At 36.9% G+C, this 14,982-nt stretch overlaps 1 protein-coding gene across 3 annotated transcripts in view; it reads right to left on the reverse strand.

Annotated features, from left to right (window-relative positions):
* SS18 (SS18 subunit of BAF chromatin remodeling complex) overlaps positions 1 to 14,982 on the reverse strand; it is a 44,169-nt gene that overhangs the window by 18,481 nt on the left and 10,706 nt on the right. For all 3 annotated transcript variants that reach the window (XM_069004641.1, XM_069004639.1, XM_069004640.1), the window contains exons 4-5: positions 8,194 to 8,347; positions 1,642 to 1,863 (exon numbers count right to left, since the gene is read on the reverse strand). In XM_069004641.1, coding sequence (XP_068860742.1) covers positions 1,642 to 1,863; positions 8,194 to 8,347 — 376 coding nt within the window. The remainder of the gene's footprint in view (positions 1 to 1,641; positions 1,864 to 8,193; positions 8,348 to 14,982) is intronic.

Below are 14,982 nucleotides of genomic sequence, written 5' to 3' on the forward strand. Positions count from 1 at the left end.
TGAACCTATAATTTGGTTAATACTGTTTTACTCTTTAATCCCCAAAGTCACTTCAGTACCATTACTTGTTCAGAACAGAAATCTTTTAAGTTTATTTCTGCTTAACTTCTAATGACCAATTTTCAAGTTTGACAGAGTACAGAAAACACAACAGGGGAATATTATGAGGAAGAGTAAAGAATGCTACTTTGAGATGGAATCATCTCCTAAATTTTAGGCCAGTCACACAAAATTGTTTTCTGTAGAGTGACTTACTAGATGGCTCCCTCACACACACTGCTACATAATTATTGCTAACTCTGCAACTAAAAAATCTGAACTGAACTGGCACAGGGCTTTTTCAAAGCATCTTACAACATTTACAAAATTACTACATTGTGTATTGTACAGAACACAGAGATAACTTGCCAGTTCAGAGGGATGATCATAAATATTCCCACTTCTGCTATGCGCCTATCTTTTGTTTCTTCTGCTGTTGTATTTTAAGAAAAATGCTATTAACAATATGGATGTTGAAGGACTCAGACTTCCCACTTTCTCTACTGGTAAGAAAAGTGCAGAAACAGCTGTTTCACCATGACTTATTTTTAGCCTCTCATTAAGTTAGTCTTTTGTCTGTTTTGCACCTTTCTGTAGCCTAATAATCAAACCGATCAGTATGACCTGGTCTGTCTGTACACCTCAGGAACAGATGGTCTCTACATATAAAAAAGTGGAGCTTCGGTTTGTCATATGTCTTCTAGCAGGTGCTATGTACAGATCCAGTGCAGTAACAGACTTAACAGGTAAGCTGAAAATACTGCTTGCTGACTTGTAAAGCACATCTATAAGAATATGCAGTACACATATACAACTTAATAATTTGCTGTGCTGTGACTCTAATGCAATATTTTAATTCCACAATGTCCTTGCACTTCAACAAGGACACCAAAACATCACTGGTTTATGCAATGGAAATATCTTAAGATACTAAATTAGTTTTGATTTTTACTAAATACACAAGCACATCTCATGAAAGCAGTAGGGAGTACCAGAGTTGTTTCTGGTACTGAATTTTTCTTCTCTAAGACTAACAGACATTCCATGCTAAAACAGCATGCAGCAGAAAACAAAGAATAAATAGGTATAACAATCTGAGGGCTATCTGACTTTTAATTTTTCAATTCAACCGAGAGACTTAAAAGTAGAGATGTCTTTTATCAACCTGAATGATAATAACACTTAGCTAGAAGTGTAAATTCTGATAGACAAACAGTAGTTCCAGCTTATAACTGACGAAACTAGATCCATTTCCAGATTCTCACATAACACCTGAAAATAGTTCAACGTCTGCAAATAAAAAAAAGTCACAGACACATAGGAGAAAAGAGATGTAGAATCCTCCAAACATAGGTACAGAATATTCACAGTCTATCTGAGATGATCCTTCCACAAGGATCACTGAGCCCATGTCTTAAGTAAATGGCCCATAAGGTGACTGAAGTCACAACCTTTGTGTTCTTAGCACCATGCTCTAACCAACTGAGCCAATCTCAGGGTACAAACATATTTAGAGAAGGATATCTACAACATAAGACCTTTTAAAAAACTCTGCACCCAAGATGTTTTCCTTTTACAGAAGCTAACAAGCACCTCACTTACCTTGGTTTGGTTGCATATTCATGTTTGGTCTGGGCCCATAGTTGCCCATTGGCTGTCCCTGGCTCATTGTCATCTGATTCTGCACTGGCATGCTCTGTGACGATGGCACTGAGTGATTATAGCCACCCATGGACCCATGGCTACTTGAAGGCATATTCATGGAACTGTTTGTCATATTGAGCTGGTTAGGTCCAGGTCCTTGCATAGGCATATGGTTGGGTCCTTCAGAAAGAAAAACAGGGAAAAAAGTACATTAAGCATCATAAAAGCAGGTGAAAACAGTCATACAGAATCACAAAACGAAACAGACGTTATTAAATACAATTACATACAAAATAAATTTAAAATACAGTTTGCATGTGATTTCCCTACTTTAAAAATAAGCAAGTGAATAACAAAGTGCATCTCTACTATGAAATACATTTTCTTTTGTTGAGCAGCTAAAGCTACTGAAACAAAGATGAATTATCACATAGCTCATCTTCTATCCACATCATACACAAAAACTAGTCTTTTTAGTACTTTCATAATACAGCCTGAATTTCAACCTGAATTGCACAAGACCAGGTAACAGACAGCTTGATAACTCTATCAGCTGTAATTGTTACATAGGCTGTAACACTTCTGTATATTCAAACAAGCCATACTAGACAATTTTTTGAAACTAATGATTATTTTTAAACGCAGGCAGTATTAACATTGACATGGTATAATTACACAGAATCATAGAAACATTTTGGTTGGAAAAGACCACTAAGACTGTCAAGTCCAACAACAAATTTAACACTGCCAAGTCCACCACTAAATGTTAACTTAGGCTAACTTTCATTCAAACAATTATACAGTTACCCATAAAAGAATGAGGAAGGTGACAAGCACTCCATGGATCACTGATGCAACAGCAAAGGCTTTTGTAGAAAATCTGTGAGCCAAACTCATTCTACAGAGCTGTTTTAGTGCCCCTGTAGATAAAAATCTAATCAAAAGTTGTTCCTGACAAGAAGACAACTCCTGAGTTTATCTCCTGAGATGGGAATGAGAACAAATCTTCATAGTAAGACATTAAGACTTTTTTTTTGATACGTCGATCATGACTTTTTTATAAGAATGACATGTAAATGGAAAGCATTTAGTGACCTATGTCGGTAAACACGTCACCTGTGCTGTGCATACGCAGAACAACCTTGGAAATCAGAGAAAGGTGTGAAAAAAGGACAAAGTGAGAATGTTGCAGACAATGAACTGCATCTTTTCCACTTGTAAATAAGGTTGAAAATTTCAACACAAGAAAAAATCAATGCTTTTGATTTCTAGTGGACCTAGCATTGCAGTGATTCAGATCATATGAGACAATGCAGAATAAAAATGGCTGAAGGACTATTTAACATTTTTGATCATATACTGTATAGCCAATATTCTGCAACTACATTTGCAGATTATTAGAGTGGGGGATGATGACTGGAAGGACAGACACGAAATTATCAGTTCAACTTGTCAAGAGGCAAAGGAAAAGCAACTTGTTAATACACCCATCTTGTTGTTGAGCCAACAACATCTTTTCACCTTTTATTTCCCTTCTTCTTGACAACACAGGTTGAATATGGATTATTCTCTGAATTAAATCTACTCTCAATGGGTATTTTAACAAGTACAACATTACAGTACCATCTGGTCAGTTTTCTCATTACTTTAGGTGGAACAGGTGAACAGCTACTAGGACTAAAATTAGTAAGAGGTGTGACTGGATATTAACTATGACAAGCAAAAAAAGTAGATGAAATGCATGGATTATGCCCATGACAAGCACCACACGAAGACCTCATGAAAATATGTACAACCAGTAGACATGACAGACCAGGTCAACTGTAAACAAGGCAAATGCTGATATGTACAGATTTCACCACGAAGATGCTGCTGCTGCTGAACATGCTACAGGTTTTCTGTTATGCTAGAAAACTCTAAGAAGAGGAATCTAAAAGAAACTATGCTAGTAGAGCTGTAGAAAGGTACTGATTTGTTTACATATTTCCCAGAGAAAATTAAAAAAAAAAAAAGAACCACACACACCCCCCTCTGCCTTCAGATGTAAACAACTCTTAAATCCTTGGCTAATGAAAAAACTGCACTGACCTAAGGTAGAATGAAGGCAGAAATAAGGACACAGAGAGCTGCACACTTGATCACATACACCATACTAATTGACTGAAACAAAAAGATGCGGAAGAAAAAGGTAACAATGATAAATGAACACAGCTACTAAAGCCAAACTGAAGAAATAGAGAGTAAGTTTAAAAATATGTTTATCCTCTTGCCCTTTTAAAGACACCTTACTGAAATAAACACAAACCTATATTGTCAAGGAAATTGTAAAAGCTGAAAAAGGTATCATACGTGCAGTTCACTGTTCCTGCAAAACAAGGTGAGCAGAGATTGCTGAAATGTACAAAGGCAGATTCACCACAAATACAGAAAAAGTAGTTCAGTGAATAGCATTATGCAATTCAACACTGCCTAATTCAGTGAGAATTCAGTGCCTAATTCAGTGAGAACATGGAGACAGTTTAATTATGAAAAAGTGAGATTGTCTCTAACCATGAGTTCAATCATCGATGTGCTCTTAGGTAAAGCTACGGTGAAGAAAGGCTTCCTACTGTAGCGCCAAGCAACTTATTGCAGAGCTGCTATAAGACTACTCTCCTAATTTCTTTCCTAATTAAAGGAAGGAATACACAGGGTTAGTGCCAGAAAATTAGGGCCAGGGAGTGGCTTTGTTTGTTTCTGATTAAAGGAAGACATTGTCAATGACAGATTTCAGAGAGTTAGGCAAGCACATGGGAGTAAGTTTTTAAAAACTGATAATGTAAGAAGCAAAATGAGGGGCAAAAATCACTGCAAGAGGTAACTTGAAAAAGAGAACACCTTCTCTAAAAGGCTGGTTTACACTTCATGTCTCAGGTAGCACCAAAACAGGAGAAAGCACTCATAAGAAAAAGCTGTCATATGAAATGTGAGGCACGTGTATTTTCTGTGGTCAAAATCAGGGATTTTGTTAGCAAAAAGCTAGAAAACAAAGAGACAAAAAGCTAAGACCATAGTATCAAAAATCTTGCAAATGAAAAATAATAAAAACACACTTTTACATATAATTTTTTTATAGCTTGGCAAAACACTTTATGGGGTTCTCTTGTGTATAAGGACAAAGCAACTGATTTTTTTTTTATATGGATAAATGAAACAGGAAGAAGAGAATATGAATGAACTGTGAGTGAATTAATGAGGCATGAAGTATGTATCTCCACTTTAAAGTAACTGCTTTAAATGCCATACTAATTAGATTTGTGTTATAATAAAGTTAGCAGAGTAAGTATCTATCCTGAGTATAAACAGAAATCTTTTTTCCTCTTAACCACCTATGCACAGCACCTTACCTCCAAGAAGCTGTAATCCAGACTAAGTACATTTGAGACTACATTTGCAGGAAGGAAAGAAGACTTTGAGAGAACTTGCTGGGAACACACAAGTGCATGTGTTTTGGTTTAGAAATGCTATTCCCCAATTTACTGTTTCCACTAAAATGCTCCAAACCACACACCACTTGCTCACTCCCCTGCTCCCCCATTTCACTCTCCTGTGTTGGGCTGGAGAGGAGAACTGGAGGCACAAAAAGTAAAGATTACAAGTTGAGATATGAACAATTTACTGGAAACAGCAATGAAATAAGAAGAAGAACAGTAACAGCAACAATATTAGTAACAGTGTACAAGATGCAAAGGATTCACAGGCCTACTGCTCACCACACAGAACCTCCACCAGGTTAGAATAACCTCCAGGTCCTGGCCATGCCTCCTCCTGGCAACTGTAAAAATTAACCCTGTTCTGGCTGGAACCAGGACAACCTGTTATTCAGGAAGGTCACCTACCAGTGCCACAACAAAGGTCAGAGACCCCTACAGGGAGGTTTATCTTTCAACTTTTTACATATGATAAAATAACCTCAAGAAATCAGGAAGACAACCCGCCCCTAGCACATCTTAGTTCATCATCTCCTTCCAAATTGAGATCACCCTTACTTTGCATCACATAAACTCAGTCAAAGTAACTCTTCAGACAGCAATTTTTTCAGCTAAAACCCACAATCTGTCACAGGTAAAGGTAACACTCAAGTGTATCACCAGCTGAAAAAGGTTTGTCATGACTGACTTCCCTGGCAAGAGGATACAGACACACATTCGTCAGGGGATGCAATTACGGGCCTCAGCAGCACTTCAGGTTCTGTATTAACCAGGACACAAGCACAAGAAAAATCATCCTTTGCCCTTCAGGCAATGGGACAGTCCTATAGCAGAACTTTAAAATGACTCATGCCCTGATCATCACTAGGCAGTTCTTCTAATCCTCTCATCAACCCTTCTGCCCATACTCAGGTCTGTGGAAGCCCCCGCTCAGGTAATACCTGATATCCTTGGCTGGCATTTTTAAGTGCCTGCATTTTATTTTTTCCAGGCTGGTTAACTAATGACAGTCCTGGATTCTCTCTGTTTAAGATTAGTGACTTTACTCCTTTTATACAGATCATCTCTAATTTAAGATTCTGTATCTGGTTTTTATTACAAATGTCTATGAAACTTCAGAGTTAAGTGTCCTAAAACCAGAAAGCAAATGCACATACACTGCAGACATTATTAGACATACATCTCTGTGAAATACAGAAAGGCTCACAAACAGGTGAACTAACACATACTTGAAAAGATATGTGTAACTGAGCTATACACTTAACAAGATCATTCTGTTTCCCTTTCCAACGCCTACCTATGAAATGATTTTAGCATGCCTTTCTGATATTAGAGATGCCCTCATCCTAAGCTGTTTATCTTCACATCCTCAGAGAAAACTTCAAACTGAGAAGGAAAGAACAGATATTCAAAAAAGGAAATATGTTGGAAGAAAGGCTAAATTAAAGCTTAGTTGGAAACTGTATTTAAGTATCTGTCTAGGTGAATACCAAAACAAAGCTATTTACCTTTTACATATTTTCATAAGAGCTCTTTTCTTATTCTATCTAATTACAAAATATGTATGTTTAAGGAGTGACTTTTCTCCCCCGTGGCTCTGCAGTGAAGTCATTATGCTCACATTGTGACTTAGTAATCCTTCTCCTTGGAAAAGATCGCTATAATAACAATAATATGATTACACTTGAGGGTCAAAAAGACTGATTTTTGAGAGGCAATGCTGTTCTCCATGGGAACTGATGGATCTTAGATGGATAAAGGACACCATAATCAGAGTATCTCTGCCCTACTTAGGGAGCAGCATATATTGCTCTTTACACTTCCAAATGCAGACCATGACCAACATGTATGATGAAACTAACTTCCCTAGATCTTTTATAACACTTCTTACAGATGGCCTCTGGAGGCTGTTCAAGCCACTCTTCCAGAAAAGCTGCCATTATCAAGTCCATTTTATCAAGATTTGGACAGAAATTAGAGGCCACAGCAATCATTATATTTTTTTACTTTATATTAAGTTTTGCATAGTTATTTACTGTGTTTGCTGTCATGAAGGTTATCCTCATCACCAGTGAAAGACGAATTTTCAAAGATCCTTTGACAGTAGTTTCCTTTCTTGAAAGTATCAATACCCTGAGGAGCTTTTGTATGAAAAGTTCCTCCATAACCAAAAAAAAAAAAAAAAAGAGGAAGGGGTCCTGAACAAAAGCAACCCTGGGAATGCAATTTTAAGCTGAAAGCCATTTCACATGAAACAGGCAGTATGATTTTACAAGTGGAAATTCAGGAAAATAGCCTCTATATAAAGAAGCATGCTCTTCCATTGCCTACTCCACTCTGATCTGACTGCTAAAGGGAATAGTTACCCCAAAGTCAGTATTGGTAGGCACAATGTGGCATGTTATCATCCTCCTTCTGTGCTTTGTTTCTGTCTTCCCAAGTACTTTTCTTTTTATTACAAAACAGAATGGCATAGAAACTGACTTAAAATTTACACCTAGAACAATAATCTGGAGGCCATTTCTTTACAAATCCCTTACGATTCAACACATCTTCAATAATAAAGAACACAGGGGATTAGTGGAAGCTGTGTAAAAGCAATCTTTTTTTTTTTAACATTTACCCAAATCAGAAACACTCTCTTTCAGACGTATCTATTTTATATTATCTAATTATTTAGCTACAATGATTTCACATTATCTTTTTATGGAAGGATTTGTGTTCACTCAGCCACAGGCCAATACCTTTCCCCAGTAAGCCCTCTAAAGCCAGCTGTACTGCATGGTTTCAAACAGACTAAATTTAGCCAGTTCTGTTCATCAGAGGAATGCTGTGTGTCAGCTACATCAAAGCCCAAGGGCAGCCTGATAAACACTGAATACAGGTCACGTAGCTCTGTAGCTAACAAACTCTAAGAGAGCTTGTACTCGGGGGCATTCAAAGCAGTTTTGTCATCAACAATCTAGTATCCCTTGAGCCCCCATGTCGTTTCAGTTGCCAGGCAACGCTGGTGTTAATGTCTTAGAGGAGAAAAACTTACCAGGCATCTGGCCGTTCATCTGGTTCTGCATGTGTGGTGCAGGAGGGCCCCCACCTACCATACCATCTGAAGACATGTTGTGCGAGCGCGGGGGTGGGGGAGGGCCGCTCTGACTCATCCCGCCCGGACCCATAGGCATATTCTGTGTGGGTGGCTGAAAGGAGACAGTTTAGTCAAACACGAGAAGCAGTTAGTCTGACAAATATATTATATGTACATACGGTACAGCACTTGCCTATATTGTTCAGCGGCGTACGAAAGAAAGCGCTGAAACGCACGTCTTTCTCTTTCTGATATGTTTAACTCCTCCCAGTATTAATTCTGGCAAAACGTTTAACATTTTGATCAATTTTACATGAAGTATTACATGCAGACAACACCACAGCACCTTTGAGCACCACTTTAAAATAAAAAAAAACACAAATCAATGTCTCATTAAAAAATTACAGCGGAACAGTTTAAGATTGCTGGAGTCACTCCCTCACACACAAACGCACACAAAAGCTTTCCTTCAACAGAGGAGTAAGTCTTCACTGTAATTCTCTCACATCAACAATTTGTTGCTGTTAACAGACCTTGCACCGGGACAAAGCAGGTACAACATGAGATGAAAGCCTCTGAATGCTCATAGACCAGCAAAAAATTTGCACCTGGGTGTGGTAAAATGCTAGTGATCTCTTCCCCGCTCTCCCCCAAAGCAATGAAGGCCTAGTTCATAATTCTGTGCCAAACACCCCCTACAGACTGGAAGCACATTAGTGCTGGCCTCCAAAGGTCCAGAGACAGCTGCCTAGAAAGGATGTTTTTGGCAAATTTCCTAATGAAATTGTGAGGAAAATAACTGAATAACCTTGAGAGTTCAAAGAGGGAGAGCAAGAAAAACAATAAATACAAGGGGGAATTTACTGGTAGGTTCTACTCATGGTTATGTAAGGAGACACAGAAACTGCTAGTAGCCAGCTTTGTTTTCCTACTAAAAACACCTGCGAGACTCTACAATCCTCCTCACATACCTTAGCCAAGCACTTTCAGGGGAATAAAAATCATCTCAGTGAGAGCAAATGCCTGGCTCCCTGGCTTTTGAGGACTCTGTCTACAGGTTATAACTATTCATGAAAAACCCTCCCCCCGTGAGACAACATGCGTGCATTTTTCAACGTTTCTCCTCACAGCCAGAACCAAGGGGGTGAACCCTAAGCTCCTGCCTAGCTCAGTCCCCACTTTTGCCTACACTACTCATCAGGTTCATAAAGACAAAACAATACAGTAGTAAAGAGTAACACTTTCCCAGTGAGTGCTGGAGATGGTAACAGCAGGGTAACAGACACACACACATATCCACTTGCAGGGGAGGGGAGTGAACAGTAATAATTTGTTGTCTCAACATTTTTTCAAATACCTCAGGTATTATTTTCCCTGCAGTTCTTTAAAAAATTCCTCAGGAAATTAGTGAAGGCTTTGTTTTCAGCAAGAAGGAAGGAGATGAAGAAAAATGCAAGCAAGTAGGCAACTTCTCTTACTAAACTCCTTTCATTCCTCCATGATGAAGAGAATAAGCAAAGTTCCTTCCACAGCCTATAGCAGAAGTGGCAGAAGGTGGAGAAGCTAAGAGTGAAAGGCAGCTCTACTCTCTGAACACTGCGACTGAAATGCTGCTCTATTTTGCTTGTTCCTCCTCTACTAGTGAGCAACCAAGGCAAGGCTGCTCCACCTCAGTTAAACCTTCTGTCCCTTCACCTTCAAAATTCACTATCATCTTAATTTTGCATCTAACAGAGATTATCTAAAACCGATATACAAAGAAATAAACAAAAAAGAAAACAAACAGAATATTTTCGGTTTTATTTGGAAAGTATGTTTAGGAATACTAGCAAAACCAACACACTTGGTACCCTCTACGTGAGCAGTCAGAGCTCAGAGCAGTCCCATGCCAGCAAACTGAGAGCAAAGTTGAAAACCATTCAAGCTGAAATGTTTTTAGAACTTAAATCGACTTCTTCAATTCCAAGTATAAAACATTAGTAAGTCCAATGAAGTACTAAAGAAGATTAGATCTTACCTACGTTTTAGCTATCCTATATATGATATTGCACAAACATGGGCATACCCTTATCTGTGGAAAGATGGACCAAAAAAGTTCCAAGGATTATTTAGACAAAACTATATATATTCCAACTCTATTTAGTCTGGAAGTTTTCAAACCTACTATCCTTCAAGAAAAACACTGCAGCTATCAAGAAAACAGCATGAGAGAGTACACACATGCAAGGACAGGGAAGAAAAAATATTAAGGACTTTAGATACAAAAAAAACCTTCACAAACCACAGGAATTAAGACAATTGAGGGAGCAAGTAAAAACACTCAAAAAGGTACTACCAGAAAATAATTCATCAAGAAGAGCTTCTGGATATGGAAACAGCCCAAAGACCTGTGTGAATCTGTATCAGATTCTTGAAAATAATGCAAGAAAAAGGTCCAAGCTGCTAAAAAAATTCAATCTTCCATTAAAATAAACTATCAGATGACTAGAAGGTAGATGAACACTGTACCTCTATTTATAAAAAAAATAGTAGGACCAATTCTAGGAATTATGGACCTGTGAGCCTTGTTCTCTGAGCTACAGGTAAAATTATGAAATAATTAAAATCATAAAATTCCAAAGATGATAAAGCTGAGTTAGTAAAGTGTCAATATAGTTAAGTCAAACCTTTCTAATTCATTAAAATTTTTTTTCAAATATTAATTAAATCACCTCGCTGCATAATTAACAAAAACTTCTTAACACAAGATTTTTGACAAAGCCTTTTGGAGCAATACGTTGGTCCAGCAGCACTGATCAGAAACTGCCCAAGGGAAGTTCATGAAGTTCAACGAGTAAAGGCACATACAGAGGTCTCCTGAAAATCTCTCTTGGTAAATGTCAACATGTGAAGATACTGCAACATTACTGAAAATGTGGAAGGAAGAATACGCAGAATGTGCCAAGTGAAATTCAACGTGGATAAATATATGGCAATTACACTGAACTGTGAACTACTTTCTTCAGGAAGAGGAACTTTCTACTGCCATTAATCCAGAAAAAAATAACAAACGAAAAAGAACTGACCCCAATCCAGATGGTTTTGTGGAAAAAAATAACCAACAAAGCAAAAAACCCAACAAAACAAACAGAAAACTCAAAACCCCATAAAATCTATTCATAATACTTGTGGTCACTTTCTGATTATCTTCAGTCAAATCCAAAGTGAGGTAGAATATTAAAGAAAAAAATGCCAATGTATTTGAGACGATAATACACATTCAGTTTGAGCAAAGTAATCTGAAAAAGATACTGTAAAAACAGAAGGATTCTAAAGACAGGCAACCAGTGATTAAAAATTGTGAATGTTTACACCTGAAACAGCAAAAAGGACAGGGTTTTTTTGTTGATTTTTTTTTCATACAAAGGAATTTAACGTAAGAGGATATGACAGAAATACAATCTAATGTATGATACATACAAAAAGTAGATCATCCAATTTATGGTTTAACGAGAAAGAAAACCTCAGGAGAATAGTCAGTAAATTGAGGAATAACATTAAACATACAGGACACCACATAAATCACATAAACCTGAGATATTCATCAACACAAGACACTGGAACAAAGTTTAAGTAAGATTAAGAGATAATTACACATACATATATGCAATAGAAACAGTTATACAGGATATTATATAGGATATTTTAAAAGTGCATTACAAGCCTTTGTGCCAGATCATAAACCAATCACTACCTGATAGTAATTAAAATGAAATGTCTCCTGCAGATATAATTATTCCCCAGTGAAATTCCTCCAGAGTATTTTTCTAGTGGATGCAGACAGAAGAAAACAAGAAAAAATTGTTTTTAAATGGCAGCTTCCCGATTTCTATTGGAGTTGATCCAGACTTTTACAGATAATAAACTTCTTTAAATTAACTTTAGTTTAAAAATCCTAAAACAATAACAACAAAAAAAACCCCGCACCCAGCCACATACACTAGGTCATTTAATCTTTTTTGTTCTTTACAGAAGGAAATTGACCATCCCCAGGAACATGCACTGCATATGGCAAAGACTTTTTAAAATACAGAATGATCACATAGTATTCAAAAGAAACAACCCACCCTTTGTGAAGGGAAAGCTACCCAAAATGAACCCTAATCTAGATATGAAGGGTGAAATGACATCCAGACATAGTGAACAGAACCAAAGGAAAGGCTACTTCCCCTCTTTTGCTGGATGCGTGACAAAAAGGAATGAAAATTAAAATCATTGCTGATGTTATTCCAATTATGAATTAGAAAATGTTAAATATTTTACTATCTGTAAAAAGTAAATTAAAGACTTAGAAGATGTTAGACATAGCTTCACTTGCTAAACACTAATTTTTGGCTCATTTCCCCAAACACACAGATTACACTTATAGCCGCTATGAGCATTTAAAATTTATCAGAGCATGAAAAATAATAATTATAAGCTATTTAGTGCAACTCTGGAAATCTGAACTGGAAAAAGACTGAAACTGACCCAGTAGTTGTAACAAAAAAAAGAGACAAGAAAAAAAAATTAGACTTTAACTGACAACTTTACAGCAAACAAAATTCTATTAAATCCAAAAGTTATTTGAAAGCATGCATTAAAGACAATAGTTACACTGCATTTTTTTAGAGGATTTTCTTTTAAATAAATTAGATCAAACGCAAAACAGCAACAATAAAATCTGCCAGGGTGGAAATGTACACCTGAAGATGGTAAGATTTTTCTTAACATCAACAGCAGACTCAAGATTTGTTTATGGAGTATCTATTGTTATAAAAACTGAGGTGGGAAGTCACCAAAAAAAAGCAAAAAACAGGAAATATTGTTAAGCACATTGAAACACGATTTTGCTAATCAATACAACTAGTGACAAATATTTACACAACACTATCAAAAATATAATTTTCTTGAAATTCTGCCAGAATAACTAGTAAAATCTACAGAGAATGCAAACATAGCCTTCTTTTCTTTCCAAGAGAAGCCCTAACTCAGGATTTAATCAATCAACGTTTTCAATTCTCAAATACCATTTTCTGCAAAGCAAAACACCCCATCCCAGGGGGTACTCTGCCCTGCTCATATCACATTGCTAATATCACAGGACCTGTCCCAGTCTCAGAGAGCAGTACTCTGTTGATAGGTGATGATGGCACCTGTGGAATACTTACTGAGGTGTCAGACTGGGAAATACAATTGTAAAGGAATATGGTTTTGAGATTTGAAAAAGCAGGGATGTAATTGGGTTATGACTCTTCTTCTGCAAGGTACAGGATATTCTAGTACTGACTGTCTAAAATGAAAAAATGAAGAGCCTGTATCAATTCCCAGCTAGTGTAATATTTGGGGGTAGGGAAGGTTTCTAAAGGAAAAGCATTCACAATCATGTTTAAATAGTGAAATTAATTATAAATGTAATTTGTGCTCTCACTGTTGGATTAACAGTTGTAATGCTGAGAGCATGGAATTCTAAAATTTAGAATGACAACCAGTTTATACATCTTGATTTACATCAGTATCTTCAAAAATCAGAGAAATTCTGGCTTAATATTTGCACAAATGATAAAACAGTGCATAATGTAATACTTAAACACTGTTTAAAGATGAATTGGAATCTTTAATTGCTTCAATTTGCATATGTCACTGCATAAAAATATTTCACTGTCCCAATATTCTTTAACTTTTTAACAAACAAAATTTAACCCTAAAATATCTGATGTCCTCATAGCAATAGCTACTCTGATACTTAAAAAAATAATCCCCCAAAAGTTCTTAACTCTTGAAAAAACTAAAAATCATTTAAATCAGAAATTTTTAAAACTGTATGAATTCATATGGGTTTATTATAATTGACCATGAGTAAGTCAACTGTGAATGTTAACTCAGGGATCACTGAATTACAGAAACTAGACAACTTCAGAGATGCTCTATAACTCCCCCATAAAATGCAGTTTCTATCTGTTCTCAGAATCTTTGTGTTCCACAGCCCTTGCCTCTTTTGCTTTTAAGATGCTATGAAGTTTGGTCTGATATTTGTAAGTTTTGCTTGCATTTAGTAACCTAAGAGGAAAAAAATCCACCTCTGTTCTACCCAAAAGACCTTATAGAAACTCAACAAAAGCAGAAAGAACCCTGCAGAACCCTCAGAGCATGGCATTTGGGAAACAGCAAAACCATGGAGGCTGAAGGACTCAGTACCTACGTTACCAGACTGGCTGGTACAGCTCTCAGGAAACTGCCTACGGTTGAAATAGGTATTTATTGTGCAGATACTGCACTACAGAGAGGCAAATCACATCCTCAAGTATGAAAGAATTACACTTTAGAGCATACTCCTCATTCAAGCTGACAGCTATTTTTACTGATTTCTAAATCAGCCACAGGAATTCACAGGCAATAGAAGTAGTTTTTTGTGTACAGTGCACTAGCTCCCCATGTGGACACACCTGATTAACAATACATGCAAAGTAGCTTACAGAACTTAGAGCAATCCTCTGGTTTAAAGTGGCAGCTAGCAGTCTCTGAATTCACTCCTAACAGCCTAACAACTTAATTCCCATATTTCGTTTATTTTTTTCTTGTTGTAGTGATGCCTTAGGTTTTAACTTTTTTATTTTTCAAATCCTGTACTGCTTAGTACATAACTCTGAAACTTCAGATAGCCTGTTAGCTAGTGTCCTCTCATGCTTGTTAGACATAACAAACCCTCTCTGGGTCTGAACTCAAGGA

This window comes from Aphelocoma coerulescens, chromosome 2 (assembly GCF_041296385.1).
Source record: "Aphelocoma coerulescens isolate FSJ_1873_10779 chromosome 2, UR_Acoe_1.0, whole genome shotgun sequence".
Classification (NCBI taxonomy): domain Eukaryota; kingdom Metazoa; phylum Chordata; class Aves; order Passeriformes; family Corvidae; genus Aphelocoma; species Aphelocoma coerulescens.